We start from the raw sequence: 18,862 nt of genomic DNA, 5'->3' as shown, positions 1-18,862 counted from the left end.
ATGCAGATGATAATATTCTCAGCAAGCTTCCCTCTTCCATGTATGATAACTACTTCAATATCTTTTTCAAGAATCATTATGCTGTAGCACTGTATTGATTCACTTTCCACATCCTTCATGGTGAATCAGATGCAAAAGATGGAATAAAAATCTTAATTCAACAACTAACTTAAAAAAAACAATCACTTTCTTGTTCACAGATCTGGAACAGCAACAAAATATGTGATACATTAATTGGTGAGGTGACCCTTGAAGAATCCCAAGATAACTCTAGCAGACAGCAGATCCTGCAACTTCAGACAAAGGACAGACAGGAAAGTGAAATGCCAAGCTACATCACCATCACTGTCACCAGCAGCAACAACCTTGCGGCATTTTGAAAATGAAGAATGTCAAAATAACATTGCTGCAGAGCAGAATTTTATCCACATTCTTTTGTTTCTTTGTAACAGTTTGAAAATTTGAAGAGCTACATGAAAGAAATGTGTTTGCACACTTTTCCCACTCTCTCCCCAATGACAATCCCAAAAAGAAAATAATTCCAAATTTACCATAGTTTAAGAGAATAAATATCAGTATTAATTATCTTGAGATAGCAGTGACCAAAAGTTTACACTTTTTATTATAATCTGTCAGTTTATAATTATTATTAGTTCAAAAGAATTTCACAAAATGAACCTGTATAAGCAGGCATGATTGTGAAAGGCATGCATCCCTAATTTCCTATAAAAATGTCATATTTCTGATCCTTTCTCAGTGTCAATTACATGTTATCTTCTGAAGGAGATTAATAAGCTTACTCCGAAACTGATTTAATATGTTATAAATATGTTAAACTTTTGAGTCAACTGTACCTTCTACCTTTTTGGATTTTATTTCTTGTGACTCCTTTCATCTAATTTGATGGTGAATCTTAATGTTAATCGAAGCTAATATACACGGCTCTTTATCTGTTTATAGCCATCAAGTGCATGAGCATTTCATAGAAGCTGGATAACTGTCTCTTCGATTTGGACACCTTTCAAGCACAGAATGAGTCAGCATCTGTTGGAAAAGACTTAATTCACAGTTAGGAATAATGAATTGATCAGCATTTATGATTGGACTCACATTAATCAAACTAGTATACTTTATCTTCACATAGAGCATATAGTGTAATAGAATTGTAGAGACTACAATCAGATCAGTCTTAATCTTATCAAAACGTGCAGCAGACATGAAGGCCAAATAATCTATTCCTGCTCCTAATGTGTATGCTCAGATAATAATACAAACTAAGGAGCATACAAAATATTTTGAATGCAAAGTAGGAAGATTATGCTTCAGTCACACAGAGGATTACTGAGACTGCATTTGGAGCACTTAACACAGTATTGTTCACCTGATTTAAAGAAGGATGTGGATGTATTGGAATCAGTTCAGAGAAAGTTTATCAGACTAATACCGGGAATGAGTGGGTTGTCTTGTAAGGAAATGTTAGACAGGATAGGCTTGTACAAACTGGAGTTTAGAATAGTTGGAAGTGATGCCTCAAACATAAAAGATTAGGAGGAGTCTTGACAGGGTAGGTGTGGAGAAGATGTTTCCTCTTGTGAAAATATATAGAACTAGGACTCAGCATTAATTTTGTTTCCATCTACATAGACTTTCAAGGCCCATAACTGGTAGCCACTTTCAACCCAGCATTGATGCCCATGGCGCACCACTCATTATATCTTGTCAACTTGAAAAAGACCCATTTACACCTACCTTGCTTCCTGTTAGCCAGCAAGCCTGTTATCCCAACTATCATGAGTTTTTATTTTCCATGATAACTTTTAAGCTGGAACTTTTTCAAATGGCTTCTAGGAATGTAAATGCAGTACATGCATCAGTTCCCCATCTCTATAACAAAGTACTTCCTCAAAGCACGCCAATAGATTTGTCAAACATGCCTTCCCTTTCACAAAACCATCTTGACTTGCACAATTACAGTGAAAACCAAGTGCCCTGCCACAAAGTCTTTAATCATAACTTCTAGCATTGTCCCTATGACAGATGTTTATCTAATGCGTCTGTAATTTTCTGCATTCCACCTACCTCCTTTTTTGAATAAGAGTTATATTTGCTATTGTCCAATGGGACTATGCCCAAATCAAGGATGTTTTTGAAATTTAAAACCATGCATCAACTATTTCGCTAGCTACGTCTTTTAAGACCTATGGATTAAGTCCTTCAGGACAGGAGCACTTGTCAGTCCATTGTTCCAACAATGTACCAAATGCCATTTCTCTGGTAATTGTGATTTTTCTGACTTCCTCTATCTCTTCCATTTATTGATTTATCGCTGTTTCTGGGAAATAACTTCTATCATATGTATTACTTATGTAGTGAAGATAGAAACAAAATAACTATTCAATTCGCCTGCCATGTCCTTATTTTCCAACATTAATTCTACAGATTCAGATTCTATTGGAAGAAAATTTGTTTTTATTAACTCTTCTTTTAAACATATCTATAGAAACTCTTACCATCTGTTTATAAATTTATGGATAACTTTTGTACTCTAATTTTCCACTATTAATTTTTTAGTCAGTTGAGTTTCTGGCAACATATTGGATGCTGACGATGGGTTTCAGTGAAGGTAATGCTACTGAATGTCTAGGAGAAGCAGTTAGTTTCTCCCTTGTTGGAGATGGCCATTGCTTGGCATTTGTAAGGCACAATGTTGCTTGTTACTTTCTTTTCTATATCTTTTACAATGCATTAACATAAAAGTAGCTTTGAAGGTACTTTATTTTCAAATGCAAGCATTGAAGATTGTAACTGGTCATTTCTAGATAGATGGTTTGCATTTTATCTGTTGTGACGTGAAGAAATCTAGTTTATAGCCTTGGAGACTATCTAGTTTATAGACTTGGAAACAAAGCTGTAAAGGATATCTACTGGATCAATTTACTACAATATATTACCACATAAATATTACTTTCAGTTTTGCAATAGATCTTAGGTACCTTATTTGTTTTAGAAGAAAAACATTTGAACAGATGAATTAATGAAACAGCGCACATTTGAATCGCATAGGAAATATAAAGAAGCATCACAACTTAGTCAACAAAATCACATTGTAATGATTTCAAATATTTAGTAAATTCTTCTACCTTTCACATAATAAAAGTTTAATGTCAAGTGAAAATCAGCATAATATATATAGAAAAGAAAAATATTTTTTAATATATCAGAATATAAGGACTTTGGTTAACAACTTGGAACAGCAACAATGACCCATCCATTTCAACGAATGAGAGAGTGTTCTGTAAAGGCATTCAGTGGTGTCAGGCTGATTAATTTAAAATCAGAAGATGCTTGGCTCAATTCCTTCGTTGTGTTAGTGAATTTCAGCAAAGTAATAAGGAGGGGAATAGATGCTGCCTCAGCATACCTTGTTAAGATGAAACAAAATTAGCCAGGTTCTTACTCACCGCTACTCATGGAGTCCTTTCAGAATGTGTGGTGATTTGCTGCAATGTCCCTCTACGTTAGCGGTATTATTGTTTCAGCTTCGCCATAAAGAATAACCAGTTGCATAAATAACTAAAGAGGTGCACCTGTCTTTGAAACCAGAGTTGTAGCCTTCATGATATTTAAGGGAGAATTAAAGTGAAGAAAATTGACAAACGAAATAGAAGGTAGCTCCAAACGAACTACATGAGCCTTTTTATTGATGTGACATTTTAAACTCCCTATGCTGTTTTACAAGGTACTTGTGGATATTATCATTTGTGTCAATTTGACAAGGTACAAATGTTTGAAGATGTTGTGATCCTATAGGACTCCCTTCAATGAAAACTTGAAGGCAATCAGTCTGGGAATTTAGCTGCAGGAAGCCTTAGCAAACTGGAGAGGTCAGAGATAAATCAATAATACAGGGCTCTTGAGCTCTTGCACTCAGTTACACTCGTGGAAAACCTATAAATCAATCTGGATTGGACCTTTCCATGGACGTACTTTCTGCTAAACACCAAAAAATTAAAACTCATATCATTTAGAAAGCATCCATCTGTAAACTTAGAAAATTCAAATAGAATCAAAATAATCTATTTTAATGCAAAAATAGCAATTGCAACATTGATACATTTAAAATGTAAACATAATATACTTAAGTTTTATGGTCTAGAAATCAGAAGGTCCTGTTTTTGGATATAGGGGTTACAATTTGCAACCATCCCACACCCATTAGAAAGTGAGTAAAAGTCACCATTGTTCTTTCTCTCTAGGGAAAGCTGACTGGTCATGGTGAGGTTATCCTGAGGATCACCATATCATCACAGCACAGTACATTTCATGCTCACAACCCGACCAATTTCTTCCACTGTTCAATCTACCACAACTCTATCATTTACCCAGCAGCACGTCATACACGGCCCTCACCCTCACACACTTAGCAGTGCTCTCAGCATCACATGTGCATCTAACCACCTCAGCAAAAACCGAAGGAACTGCAGATGCTGTACATCAGAAATGAAAACAGAAGTTACTTGAAAAGGTCAGCAGGTCTGGCAGTATCTGTGAAGAGAAATCGGTGTTAACATTTTGGGTCCAGTGATCTTCCTTCTGAGGTTTTTGTTTCTAATCACCTCAGCAAGTCTGCAGGGATTTACACTGGTAGGCTATAGCATAGTGTCACACAACTCAAAGACAGTCTTGCAGAGGAGGGCCACAACATTAGAAAATTAGAGAACTGGTGGGGCCCAACACAACCTATCCACCTTCTCCTTATAACTCAAATCTTCAAGTCTTGGTAACATCCATGTAAAATGTTTTTTGCACTCTTTCCAGTTTAACAACATCGTTCATATAGCAGAGCAACCAGAATTGTACACAGTATCTAAATGTGGCCTCCTCTCCCAGGGAAACAGCATTCATGCTCCAATATTGTTACTTTACCAATGAACTGGCTATTGCTGTTCAACTAGCCAGCCCAGACTTCTCCCACTCGTGCCAAGGTGCAGCAGTCTAACCTTGTGCCAGTAGGGTCTAAATGTCTGCCTTACTAAAAGGCTGCTTGTTTCCACCAGCCATGTTGCTGCCAGAGGAGTGCGTAAAGTATTAGGACAGACAAAAGCATCTACAAGTCAAGCATTAAGGGAATGCACAACAGGGAATTGTTTTTAGAATTGGATGTGTTGCTGTATAAAAGATGTTTTGTGAAAGTTTTTGATAGAAAACCCTAGAGTGTGGGAAAGGCCCTTTGGCCAAACAAGTCTATACCGACTCTCCAAAGAGTATCCCACCCAGACCCATTCCCCTACTCCAATTACTTTACATTACCCCTGACTAATGCACCTTACCTATACATCCCTGAACACTATGGGCAATTTAGCTTGGCCACTTCACCTAACCTGCACAGCTTTGGATTGTGGGAGGAAACCGGACACCTGGAGGAAATCCACGCAGAGACAGGGAGAATGTGCAAACTCCACACAGACAGTCACCTGAGGCTGTAATCGAACCTGGGTCCCTGGCTCTGTGAGGCAGCTGTGTTAACCACTGAGCCACCACACTCTCTAAGTGATTGTGACTTTATTCTAGAAATTTGAGGAAGGAAACATTGCAATGCGACAGTAGAGGACAGGGAGTGCATGTTGGGATAGGAAGATTGAAGTGCAAGTAGACCATCACAATTCGCTGACATCCATCTACTTACATAAGGTCTGGGATATCTTTTACCCACCTCCTCGGTTTCTCCTCACAGAGCTACCCCTCTGAGCTCAATGTCCATTTCATGGGGTGATGTTGCATACCAGGAAGAACTGCACCAAATGTTCCCATAGCCAGATCAGCTGGTCCTTTCTTCTTGGCCATACTCATAAGCTGGTAATTAAAAAAAATCCAAAGACCTCTGGTAGCACCTCCACCAATAGCTCTGGAGTGAAAGTCATTGAGCAACAGTGCCTGAGAATTAGCACAGGTTCGGGGTATTTTTGCTGTTTGCAGAGTGGCCACTGAAGAGCTTGCCAGTGTTGTCTGAGTTTGGGATTCTGGCATCAAGTCAAATGGTTGGGACAGGATTTTCCAGCAGTTTTTGGGACACCTATATTGAAGCTAAATAGAGGTCCAGGTTCTGAGCCCTCAGTTGTAGGCAGACAAAGCAGGGACCAGTTTTCCTGGTTCTCTCTGTTCAATTAAATAAACTGCACCAAGCCCGGCAGACGAGCTGAGAGGTGAGCACAAAGGCCTCTCAATTTGAAGGCATCTGGGTGGCCCACAAATAATTAATACATTTTTTAGATTTCATAAAGAAACTATATTTTTCAAAACAAAAATTGCTTAGAGGACCAAGCTAACTGGGCCGGCTAAAGCATGTGAGACCCCAGGGCTGGCCCTTCCCACTGGCAGTCCCAATCTTTGAGGGGTGGGGCAAATGAAGAGAGTGGAGACTGACCACGGAGAGCAGTATCCATTTGACCCCACCCAGATGTAGAGGTGCCAGTGTTGGACTGGGGTCGACCAAATTAAAAATCACACAACACCTGGTTATATTTGGAAGCGCTAGCTGTCGGAGCACTGTTCCTTCTTCAGGTGATTGGACTATAATTTTATCCCACCCAGAGACATGGATGAGGCGGACACACTCTGTTCTGCCCTATTGCAAGGAAAATCACCAGCAAAGCACAGGAAATGACTTGTAGAATCATAGAATCCCTACAATGCAGATAGAAGCCATTCGATCCATCAAGTCTGAACCAACACTCTGGACAGCATCCCACCCAGATCCAGACTCCCCATGACACTGCATTTCCGAGGGCAAATCCATCTAGCCTACACATCCCTAGACAATACAGGACAATATAGCTTGGCCAATCCACCTAACCTGCACATCTTTGGACTCAGGCGGAAACCCATGCAGAGACAGGCAGAACACAAAAACTCCAATGGACAATCTAACCCAGGTCCCTGGCGCTGTGAGGGCAGCAGAGCTAAGCACCCTGATGGACGGGACTGCTAGTCAGGACAGTCAGTCTGCAGATTGGTTGCTTGGCATGAGAAGCAGATGGAGGGTTCAAATTCCTGCCAGAAATTCCAGAGGGAACCAGCAGTCCTGCCACAGGAATCAGAAGGATTCTATCCACATGGTGCACAAAGAGAGTAGCCAGCAATGTGCCCAGTCCCACTCAGAACTGTAAGAGACACGTACACATTTCTAACTAGCCGTTAAACTATGTTGACAACTGGACAGGATTCATTTGTTTCAACATTCCTTGCAAATTGCCTACAAATATCTTGTTTATAATGAGCATACTTAAATAGAAATAAATAATGCAAAGCATTTTATTAAAATCATGATTCTTTTAATGATAATACTAATAAATAATAGTAACACATGCTTGAAAGGATTCATTATAGACACTGAGCAGGTCAGATTGACTGAAATTGGGAAAGAGACTCACACCTAAGTTTACAATAGTATTTTCTAAATCTGAGTTGAACGGAGCTATTTAATTTTGGACAGGTTGGGTGAAACTTCAAGGCTACCACCTTGTTGTGGTTATTACTTATTTGACCTCAGAGTTTTGAAACGGTATCTAATTGTCAAATCTAGAATGAGCTTGAGCTTGTTTTACAATATAGTTGATCAGGTTAGGCTGACAGATTGTAATGTTACATTGTAATCATACAACTTTTACTTTGGAGATAAGAGAAAATCATTAAATTTCTCTTAGAAATTTTACTTGCAGTATTATATGACATTAAACATACTAGCAAGAGTTGAGGTTTGTGTGAATTGTAAATGGTCTCCAAAGGACCAGAATTAATTATTATATAGCTATTACTTGTACTTTTTGATTTTGTTTTCAATGAATAAAATGAACAAAATCCTTAAAATAATGTGTGTAAATTGAAATAATATTTCTAACTCATTTAATAGATGGAAGAAAACCATCTCTGTTCTGAAGCTGCAACATTCAATGTCGGTTTACCTTTAAAAGGTAACAGGACAAATTGACAAGATTATAAGAAAAATATATGGAATTGCACACTTGGTCAATAGGTGAAAAACAGAGAAAATGTTAAATCTTTAAATCGCTAATTAAGCCTTGACTGGACAATTGCTAATGATTTCAGCAAGATCTGGACACATATACTCCATCATACAGGAGAAAGTGAGGACTGCAAATGCTGGAGATCAGAGTTGAGAATGTGGTGCTGGAAAAGCACAGCTGGTCAGGTAGCATCCGAGGAGCAGGAGAATCAACGTTTTGAGCATAAGTCCTTCATCCTGATAAAGGGCTTATGCCCGAAACATCGATTTTCAAACTCTGTCATACGTCTTGTCTTCTAAGGAGATAATAAGGTATTGTATAAATTTAAGATCATTTGTTCTCAAGGGCTTATCACAAAAGTTTCACTCCAACCTGGAATATCTAAGATATGATACTCATTTTTACAGGAAATAGGTAATTATCTCTTGCTAATTGCTCTGAAATGAAGAGTGTTTGGGAGGTCAAGAGTACAATTGATATATTCCCAATAATATGTTTAACTTTTTATTAATAAAGACAGGTTTTATTATTCTTTACAGAGATATCTACATGGAAACCCACTAAACAATGTTAGTTTTCAAAGTTAACTCTTTTCTCACAAAGCCCAGTGGTATCACAGAATTATTACTGTGCAGAAGGAGGTCCTTCAGCCCATTATGCCTGCACCAGCTCGTCAAATAAGCCTCATAACCCAGGGCCAATCTCCTGCTTTCCCATGTTCTCTTGTACATTACATTTATCCAAATAATCATACAATGTCCTCTTGAATGCCTCAACTGCCTTCCCCTGCCTCCACAACATTGAGACAATACTTTCCATATTCTAACTAATTGCTTGACTTTTAATAAGTTCATAAGATATAGGAGCAGAATTAGGCCATTTGGCCCATTGAGTCTGCCCTGCCATTTGACCGTGGCTGATATGCTCCTCACCCCCTATTTTCCGGCTTTCTCTCCATACCCCTTCAACCCTTTACCAAATTAAAAATATGTCTAACTCCTCCTTAAATTTACTCTCTGTCCCAGCATCCATCGCACTTTGGGGTAACAAATTCCATAGATTCAGAAAGCTTTGGGTGAAATAGTTTCTCCCCAACTTTGTTTTAAATTTGCTACCCCCTTATACTAAGATATGACCTCTCATCCTGGAACACCCCACAAGAAGAAGCATCCACTCCAATTCTATTTTATCCACACATTTTATCATCTTGATTACCTCAATTTGATCTCCCCTCATTTTTCTAAATTCCAGAAGGTTTAGGCTTAAACTGTTCCATCTCTTCATACGACAAACCCGTCATCTCTGGGATCAATCTACGGAACCTCCTATGAACTGTCTAAATGCCACTACATCTTTCCTCAAATAAGGGGTCCAAAACTGTGCACAATACTCCAGGATGCAAGAAGTTTTCTGTGGTCTTGGTTTCAAATCCCACTGTGGTAGATGGTGAAAAAGTATTCCCTCACTTCACCCTTGCTTCTTTTGTAGATAACCTCAAAGCTATGCCCTCTTGTTCTCATTCCTTTTATGAATGGGAAGTTTCTCCCATTTACTCTATTCAGCCCACTGATTTTTTTTTTAAACTCCTCTTAGCCTTCTTCTCTCCAAAGAAAGCAATCCCAATTTCTTCAGTCAATCCTCATATGAAGTTCTTTATCTCTGGAACCATTCTTGTAAGACACTTCTGCACTCTCTCCAATGTGTTCCCATCCTTCCTATAATAAAGGGACAGATGGTAGGGAACATTTTGGGAAGTGATGGCCTAGTGATATTATTACTTGACTATTAATTCGGAGACGTAGGTAATTTTATGGGGACCTGATTTTGGATCTCACCATAGCAGATTGTGGAACTTGAATTCAACTAAAGAGTCTGGAATTAAGTATTATATGCTGACTATGAAGCCATTGTCAATTGTTACAACGACCTGTCTGGTTCAATCATGTCCTTTAAGGGAAAAAAACTTGCTGTTCTTCTCTGATCTGACCTGCAAGTGACTCCAGACCCTTAGCAATGTGGTTGATTCTCAACTGGCTTCTGGACAAATAGGGATGGACAATAAATACAGACCACATTTTGAGAATGAATAAAGAAAATGGGGTGAACCATACTGTTTTCCTGCCCTTTGTCATTATAATGCAGCTCATAACTGTCTGCACATGACAAGTATTCCAAGAATCAGATGTAGTTCCAGGGTAAAAATTGAAGGCAAAGGCATAAACTCACTATGCTGATGACAGAGTGTTTCTTGTAGAAGTCTAAGAGCCTGACAGCATGTTGTAGATCAAGTTAAACCTGTAAGTTTAGATTATGAATTAAGTACAAGCACAAAAAATACAAGAATAGTGGTCATTAGAAGGAATACATAAAAAGTGAAAATTTAAGTGGACAATGTCACATTGGCTCTAACCAAGCTGTTTGTTTGTTTAGTCAAATAATAACGGACACTGACAGATGTAGTGCAGAATTAGAAGAAGAGATAGCCAGAATTCTTTTTGTGAAAGAATTTGTTTCCAAGAAAATTCATAAGATGCTCCATTCTCTCTACTTTCCTGTGAGCTTCAAAAACCTGGATAAAAAGTGACCAAGTGTGATGGAAACGGAGACTTCAGGGATGTGGATGCTAAGGTATACACTAAAAAAAAAATCCATAAGATAAAAAGTATTTAAATTACAGGAGTTATTAAAAAAAAGCAGCATCTAAGAAAATAAAATGTCAGTATTTGATCGATCAGATCTTTAGGGTTTGACCAGGGTCTTCTAAAGGACAAAGTGAAGGGCAGAAGAAAGAATGGTTGACCTCAGTGTAATTGGATGATGGATGTAACAGAGTAGCTATAGACAAGTTACAGTGGATGAGAAAGTATAGAGTAAGATAGACAAGTGTGATAGCCTATCTTCTGATAACAGTAAGTAGCAGCAGCCTAACAGTCCTGGGAAGACTTTGCTACCTCAGACAGGCAGGAGACTACTTTAAATCAGCCTTTTAACTTTTCACTTCAGGAGGCCCACATAGTTCTGGTGGGAGTCTGCAACCTGTGTAAAGGAAGCCATAGTAAGTTAACAAGTTATCCTTTTATGCAGAATCATGAATCAACGGCAGTCATAATCTGATGAGCACCACAAGGTGTCTTTGTGGTTGTACGTGCATCCTGGCACTGAAAGTTACATTCAAACACCATCACGCCCCCTCCAAAACACACCTTCCAGAACTAATCTTATCCTGGGAATCATTTTCTGCTGTCCTTGGACCTCTTAGACAATTTCTGCTCTTTCTTCCATTGTCCTGACGTCAATCCAACTGGTTCTTCATGGAAGTCATACTGGAATTTTTAAATAACCCTCAAGAGTTTCAATGGATTGGATGTTTGACTGAACAGAGCATGGGGCACCATTTTGTTCCTGGCCTTAGCTCCAATCAATTTCCAAGTCCCCGAATTAGAGGGAGGGATACTAAAACATAATGTTTCACATAATCCATTGATCTTTCTGAAATTTTTGAATTTTTAAAAATGTGTGCAGTTAACCTGTACAAATGTGTTATGTCACACAACAGAAACAGGTGGGAATTTAACCCAGGTTTTCTGATCCAGAGATAGGAACACTACCACCGCACCACAACTTTAGCATTAATCAGTTCAATTTGAAATCTGGTTATGGCCTAGTTCCAAGGTTGATACATTGTAGTCAGAAGAGTTATTTTAACATAGTTCCTCACAGAGATTTTCCATAATTTACAACATGCAAGTGTCTATTTTACAACAACTAAAAAAGGTTAAAAATTACAAATGAGCATGGCACAGTATTATATCATTTAAATGATTTTTATTTGCAATACTTTAGGTCAAAGCTTCAAACTCCAATTTTTTTTGTGGTTTTTGTTTTTTACACTAAAGACACTATTCATGCACAATCCACAGTTTAAATGAATTACGTCTATTGCTTCGACTCGTCTGAAACATTGAGACCAGACGGAACAAAAAAAATGAAAACAAAACATAACCAACCAACAACATAGCTGAATGCTGAGGTCTGGGATTGTGTGCGCAACAAAGTCATTTCCAGCATTTCCCCAAATTAAATTTTAAAAGTGTCAAAAGGAAAAAAAATCCAGAGTACCTTTTACAAAAATCGTTTTCACAGTAGAAGAGATTTCACATCAAATGCACAGATAACACTTCTTCCGAAAGTGGACATACGATCAAAGAAGTAGAAACGAAAAGGTGTCATGACACATTGAACAGCAATATTCCATCTTATTCCAGCTCTTATTTTCCTATGATTTGAATGTATAACATTCAGCGTCTCTTGGAATTATTCTTAAAATACTCTGGTTAACTACCATTAAATTTTTTTATACATTTAAATGAACATGAGTGATTTTTTTAAAGATGGTTTAAGGGGAAGGTGATGGCAACTCTCATTGCCAAACAATTACAAAAGGAAAAGCAAAAACAGTGGAATGGCTCTCACTTAAGGAAGGCGCATCTAAAAAAAAATTGCTTCAGTTTTGGCTTACGCCTCTGAAATCAAGGTATTTGTGGAATGTTTACTATTAGCAGTTTCTTTATCTTTTAAAAATATAGGCATTTGCTACGATGGGACTGGTGAGGCAGGCTAGATGACCAAAACGAAATTCTTAAATGATCAACTAACATGAGGAATTGGTCAGTTGTTCTATTCTTAAAAGAAAGTACTCCTGCATTTTAAAACAAAAGGCATTCTGTTATCCAGCTCCTGCCCTTGCCTGGTGGCACAATGTCAGGCTAGAATACCATTAAAAGGCATCAGAGCTTACTCATCTTTCACTGCAAGCCTGGACAGTGTCAGCAGATAAAAAGACTGTCAGTAGATCACAGCACTGCCTGATTCTGTCTTCACCAGAGGATGAGGCACACATCCTTTTCAGCAGACAACAATCAGCAACAGGACACTGATTTTACCCCTCACCACTCCATAGCGCCAAAGATAAGTGCTGTGGTTAACTAAAGCATCTGTACTGTGATCAGCTAATTTTGCACAGACTGGTTACTGAGCCTTATGCTGCATGGATACGTACTACATTGGGACTGCACTTAACTAAATTTCCTTTTGTAAAAAAAAGGGCAATTGCTTTTCCAGACAAGAAATGAAATGTTAGAAATTTTAATCATGTTGCAGCATTCCATTGCTTTTGGGTAAAAACTTTAGAAATCAAAATAAATCTTTCCCTTAAGGGAAGAAAAATAAAATTAAAAAGCAAAACATTGCTGCAACCTCCCACTGAAATTTTATATGCTAAAACTGGAAAAGAAAAATCCTTGTTTTTGGTTAGTTTTTTAAATGTGGTTTATTTGGAGTGACTGAGTTATAACTCATCTATACTAGAATCACTAACAAGATCCCAGATTCTCAATATCTTAGCAACAGCTCAAACATTTACTGATTGATAGCTTTCTCAGAAATATTTCAATTTTTATGAATTTACCAAAAACGATTAAATGATTTTTCTGAAACTTGTGCGAAGGGCTCCACAGAATGTTTTGAAAAACAGTTCATGAGAGTTTATTAAAAAGAAGTTTGGTTTCCTCAATTTCTAAGAACAACGGAAAAGTAATGTGAAGCAACTTGTCCCTCCTCCCTTGTCTCAATATGTCTCATATAGGGTCTCTAACTCAGAAATTAACTAGAAATATTGATGTATAAGCTCAATATATTAGGGTTTGCATATTCTAGGTCATAAATGTATGTGTATGTTACAGATATCCCTTCAGCACATGTTCATACTATCACCAATACCTTGAATCACATTGGGTATATTCGATTTTCTGCTGCGTTTCAGATTTCAAGGTAGCAACCCCTCATCATCACTTGTCATCAAGACACCACAGAGAAAAAAAAAATTCAAGTCACTCCTTTGATGTATTTAAAGTTAATCAAAATAATTCTTCCACTGATGAAGGTATGTGCAGCAATGTTCGGTGATCATTCACTTGTGATACATTTAAACTACGGTTGTTGGCTAGTGGTGTGCCTTGGGATAGAGTGGGGGGTAACGCTTGGAAATGTCACCAGTGACACTACCAGTGATTTCACCAAAGATAAGGGGCGATTACATCAGGAGCAGTGGGGAAGGCCTGCAGTATTCTCCTCACTGCTTTAAATAAGAAAGCACAGTTCCTAACTTTTATGAGCTGTACTAGAAAAACAGATATTGTGTTGCTTATTCTGCATAATATTACATTTTGTTTGCAAAAAGGTCGACGGATATAAACACTGGGTGTTTCAAGTGACATGACTCTTCATTGGAGGCCTCTATTCATCCATTAATAATGGAAATGGAGTTTTATGTGACTAAAAAAAGCAAACGATCTCCACAGTGCATGGTTACTTCCCAATGTCAGTATCAATGTCTTTGGTCTGTTTTTCAAACCAATGGAGACACCTTTTACTCCATCTCAGGACAGAATTACACAATTTTCCTTTTAATGACCTATAAGAGGAGCCTCACATCAGTCTAGTAATTTAGAGGATCATATGAGGATTCACGATATTGTGAGACCTCACTCTGGGATTGATATCCTCCAAATGGACCATTTGGGGATCAGAAACTGCACATTACATAGAGTTACTTTCATTTTCATTGCCCCACAGTACTAACTTTTTCCTTGAACATGTCAGCTCTTTAGAAAATAAGAAATTAAAATAATTCAGTGCAAAATGTAAATTGAAGTGTCTGTAAACAGTTCACGAAGGCTTGAGAAACCATTTTATTATTGAAAAGAACAAGATAGTGGTGTTTTCTGACTGAAATGAGCCAGATTTTCAAGTTTATATAATGAAATTGGGGATGGGCAATAAATACTGGCCAATCCAGTGATGCTCACATCTGGTGAGTGAATTTGAGAAACAAAACCAGATTCTAGTTTTTCCACTACAATTTGGATACTGCAAGTCATGGAGTTTTGTTTGTCAAGTCTGAATCGAGCAATCGGTCGAAAGTTCTACTTCTGTTTGAGACTTGCTTGGGTAGAAGCAGAAAGAGTGACTGACTAACTCACTGTTCATTTCAATTCATATTGTTTCATTATTGTTAGATATCTGGTTTCCTGGAAAAATAACTTAGAAAATTGAGGATAAAACAAATACTGTATATGGACACACCCGCACACACATACACACACAGACATAAAATACTTCTACTCCAACCTTTCTAAGATTCATTGCAAAATGAAGTCCATCATTGAAACAAAATCAACATAAGAGGATTTGGCCTTTCTCCATTTGAACAACATTTGGGATCCTATCCTTCTTACAGCGATTGTGTCAGGACACATGGATTGCCCCTTTGCTAGGAATGGTTTCCATTATTTCAACAATCCACACCTGCGCTTACTGAACAGCTTTCCAAAGTGTAAAAAATGGAACCTTTCCAGAATACTGCAGGTGATTGGGAAACAAAAATATCAAGATATCCAACAGAAAACCCAATAGTTCCAGCTCCCGTACCAATAAATATTAAGAGTATATACTAAAGGAATATTAAGAGATAGACTTGAAACCTGTAAAAAATATATATATACACAAAAGAATGAAAACTTCATTTGTCACAGAACCGTGAATGTGTTATAAAGCAATACCAAAGAACTTAAGGCCTCTTTTTTTTAGTCTGACAGAGCATCTCTCTTTTGGAAGCATGGCATGGTTTAGTACCCACTGGAACATTAAAATACCCAGACATTTACTTCACAATCACGGGCAATTCCTGAAGAGCTGTTTTCGTTTGTCAAAACAAATGTTTCCAAAAGGCTTCGCTCGATTGCTAGTTTACAGCCTTGTTATTAAGCCTTGATATTTTACAAATGTGTCAAGTCTCTACTTAGACCCTCAAAATGGCCAAACATTTGTAAAAAAAAATGAAAAATTTATGCTGGGAGGAGAGAAGTGAAAAGTAAAGAAAAACACCACAATGCCATTTCAATATGGGCAACTCTGTTTTAAAATCAAGACTTCAGATGGGACAAGGTGTTAAGATGAGAAGAGACATCATTGTAATACCCCACCGCTGTGCTAGCTTTCTCTGTCCTGAAGCGGAAAGAGCTCGAGGTTTCTCCAGGTGAGACACTGTCCAGCTCTGGTTATCCCCTCTTTGAAGGCAGGAGGGAGAGAGGGGTGTTGATGGAATCCATCCCTTGCTCTAACGGTTGTTTTTAACTGCCTCCTTAGCTGCAATTATCAGAGGTGTGAGACTTGACAGTGGCTTTGCAAATTTCAAAAATGGATGCTGGAAGAAAAACCATAATTTAATTGGTATCAAGTTAAGAACAGGCAACATGAGCAACTTATCAATTTTGTAAAAAAAATGGAGAAGAAACAGTTCAGAGTTTGCAATAATCGGGTGACCATATAAAGCTGAACAGTGTGATAAAAATGAACAAACAGAGCAAGAGAACACTTCAGTGGAAAAAGCAAGTTGTGTATGAAAAAAATAGTTTTGATATTGTTTCTTCTTCAAAACATCTTTATCCCAAATAATTTCTTATTTGAAGCGAGAAGTTTTTAAACCAAAAATGTGCAGGTTAGGTGAATTGGCCACAGGAAATGCAGGATTACATGGATCGAGTGGAGCGATGGGTCTGAGTGGTATGCTCTTCAGAGGGTCGGTTTGGACCCGATGGACTGAATGGCCTGCTTCCACACTGTAGGGATTCTGTGATCCAAGGGTGACATTAGCTTTGAATCGTCTTGGAGTTGTTCCCACTTTGCGATCTAAGCTGTGTTGGAAGTACAGAGGGAAACCTGCTTGTGCATATGGATGACTTTCTACTTTTCTGTAACCACCACAAACATGTGTGTCATGCTTCCTTGTGGCTGAAATGGTGCACACAATGGGAAGCTTTATGTATCAACACTGTGCAGGTGAGTAAGGAATTAATCCCTCATAAGATAGGGCAGGGTTTAGAAAATGTGTAAACAATTGTAAAGCTAAAGATCAAAATAAACTTAAAAATAATCAACTGAATAGGCAAAATGTTCCAGAACCTTGTATCAGCCTGCATATTTCATGATTACTTGGTGCAATGAAAAGCTAGAGGGTTCCAAAAGATGTATTTAAAGAGGTTTGTAATTGTTAAAATTGTGCAGCTTACAATAACCAGAGTCATGTTGGAGAACAGAGCAGTCTCTGTTACTGGTATACAGGACTGAATATTGTCTGCACTGTGGAGAAGGGGAATGGCTAATGGTCTCAACAGAAATACACTGGTCAGCTGCATGTCCCCACCACCATCTTCATATGCCTCCCTACCACTCCCTGAATGATGAAAATGTTTAAAATTATCAGGGACAGTCAGAATAGACTGAAAGGAAGTTTGTCCCTTCGTGGAGGGATCACTGACTGAGAGCAGGGATTTAAGGGGCAGAAGGTTTTGAGGGGATGTGAGGAATCTTTTTTCCCCCCACGGCTTGGTAGTATCTGAAATGCTATAAGGGCCATACAGGTAGAAATCCTCAAAACATTTAAGTGGTACTTAGATATCAACTAGCAATGCCAAGCCATACAAGGCTATGGGCCAAGTGCTAGAAAATGGGATTAGAATAGTTAGGTGGTTGTTTTTGATTGGCATCTTTCCATCCTACAGACATCTCTGACTTTATGACTGACATGTCTTCTAATGGTCTACCTGCTGAAACAGTATGTGTTGCCAACTAGTGAGGATGACACATTAGCACGAGATATTGGCCCCTTGGAGCACCCACAGTTCAAAAGCGGCCTCCTCTCATGCTGAATAGACTTCCTGATGCTGGAACATAGCTACTGTACCTAACTGGGGTTCTTAGAGTCACAGAGACATAGAAATGTACAGCATGGAAACAGATCCTTTGGTCCAATTCATCCATGTCGACCAGATATCCTAAATTAATCTTGTCCCATTTGCCAGCACTTGGCCCATATCCTTCTTAGCCTTTCAACTTGAAAGGGTTCAGAAAAGATTTACAAGGATGTTGCCAGGGTTGGAGGGTTTGAGCTAAAGGGAGAGGCTGAATAGGCTGGGACTATTTTCCCTGGAGCATCTGAGGCTGAGGGGGTGACCTCAGAGGTTTATAAAATCAGGGCGGAGGGGCATAGATTGGGTAAATAGACAAGGTATTTTCCATGGGGTGGGGTGTCCAGAACTGGAGGGCATTTAGGGCAAGAGGTGAAAGATTTACAAGGGACCCAAGGAGCAACTTTTTCATGCAGGGACTGGTGCGGGTATGGAATGAGCTGCCAGGGGAAGTGGTGGAGGCTGGTACAATTACAACATATACAAGGCATCTGAATGTGTAAATGAGGTCAGTTTTTGTAATTGACTGCCCCTGGGATAATGGCATCACTTCCAGGATCCCAAGCTAGAATTGAGAATGATGTCAGGATGACAACAATTGAATAAAGTCCAGTTCACGATAACAGTGTTATCCCAGATTAGGTTTTCTCTGATAGACAGCGTAGAGTTAAACTGCCTCTACTCTACCCAATAATGTGTCTCTACCTCGACACTCAAACAGTACCTGTATAAGGAGTCATTTCTCCCCAAATACTTTGCCACAAGTACTTTATCTGGAAAGTTAATTGATGAAATGTTTGTTACAAAACCTGTAGAAGCTCCTTGGCTGAGCCCCGCCGCTCCACATCCATTTCTAAGCAGCGATTGAGGAAGTCCCTGAAGACTCCTGAGAGTTTCTCTGGGTTCTGCAGTTCTGGAGTCCCATTGGTAGCAATCAAATACAAGGCCTAACAATCAAAAGCACCACAAACAGAAGAGGCATTAATACAGAGTTTTAAGGATAGTTAAAGTTTTGACATCCATAAAAAGTAA

At 38.5% G+C, this 18,862-nt stretch overlaps 2 protein-coding genes across 11 annotated transcripts in view; one reads left to right on the top strand and one right to left on the bottom strand.

Moving 5' to 3' along the window:
- The window catches only part of LOC122557343 (calpain-5-like), a 161,294-nt gene extending 153,434 nt beyond the window's left edge, over positions 1-7,860 (top strand). For all 5 annotated transcript variants that reach the window (XM_087991939.1, XM_087991937.1, XM_087991941.1 and 2 more), the window contains one exon: positions 201-7,860. In XM_087991939.1, the coding sequence (XP_087848065.1) occupies positions 201-380 (180 nt within the window). In that variant the 3' untranslated portion in view covers positions 381-7,860. The remainder of the gene's footprint in view (positions 1-200) is intronic.
- Positions 7,861-11,835: 3,975 nt separating this feature from the next.
- Positions 11,836-18,862, bottom strand: part of LOC122557344 (serine/threonine-protein kinase PAK 3) — a 244,078-nt gene continuing 237,051 nt past the window's right edge. For all 6 annotated transcript variants that reach the window (XM_087991933.1, XM_043704954.2, XM_043704956.2 and 3 more), the window contains 2 exons: positions 18,640-18,777; positions 11,836-16,287 (listed from right to left, as the gene is read on the bottom strand). In XM_087991933.1, coding sequence (XP_087848059.1) covers positions 16,201-16,287; positions 18,640-18,777 — 225 coding nt within the window. In that variant the 3' untranslated portion in view covers positions 11,836-16,200. The remainder of the gene's footprint in view (positions 16,288-18,639; positions 18,778-18,862) is intronic.

Source organism: Chiloscyllium plagiosum, unplaced genomic scaffold (genome assembly GCF_037043375.1).
Source record: "Chiloscyllium plagiosum isolate Xiang-an unplaced genomic scaffold, Cpla_swu_hap1 HiC_scaffold_11, whole genome shotgun sequence".
NCBI lineage: Eukaryota > Metazoa > Chordata > Chondrichthyes > Orectolobiformes > Hemiscylliidae > Chiloscyllium > Chiloscyllium plagiosum.
The sequence above is the reverse complement of the archived record's forward strand: the minus strand, read 5'-3'. Positions and strand labels throughout refer to the sequence as shown.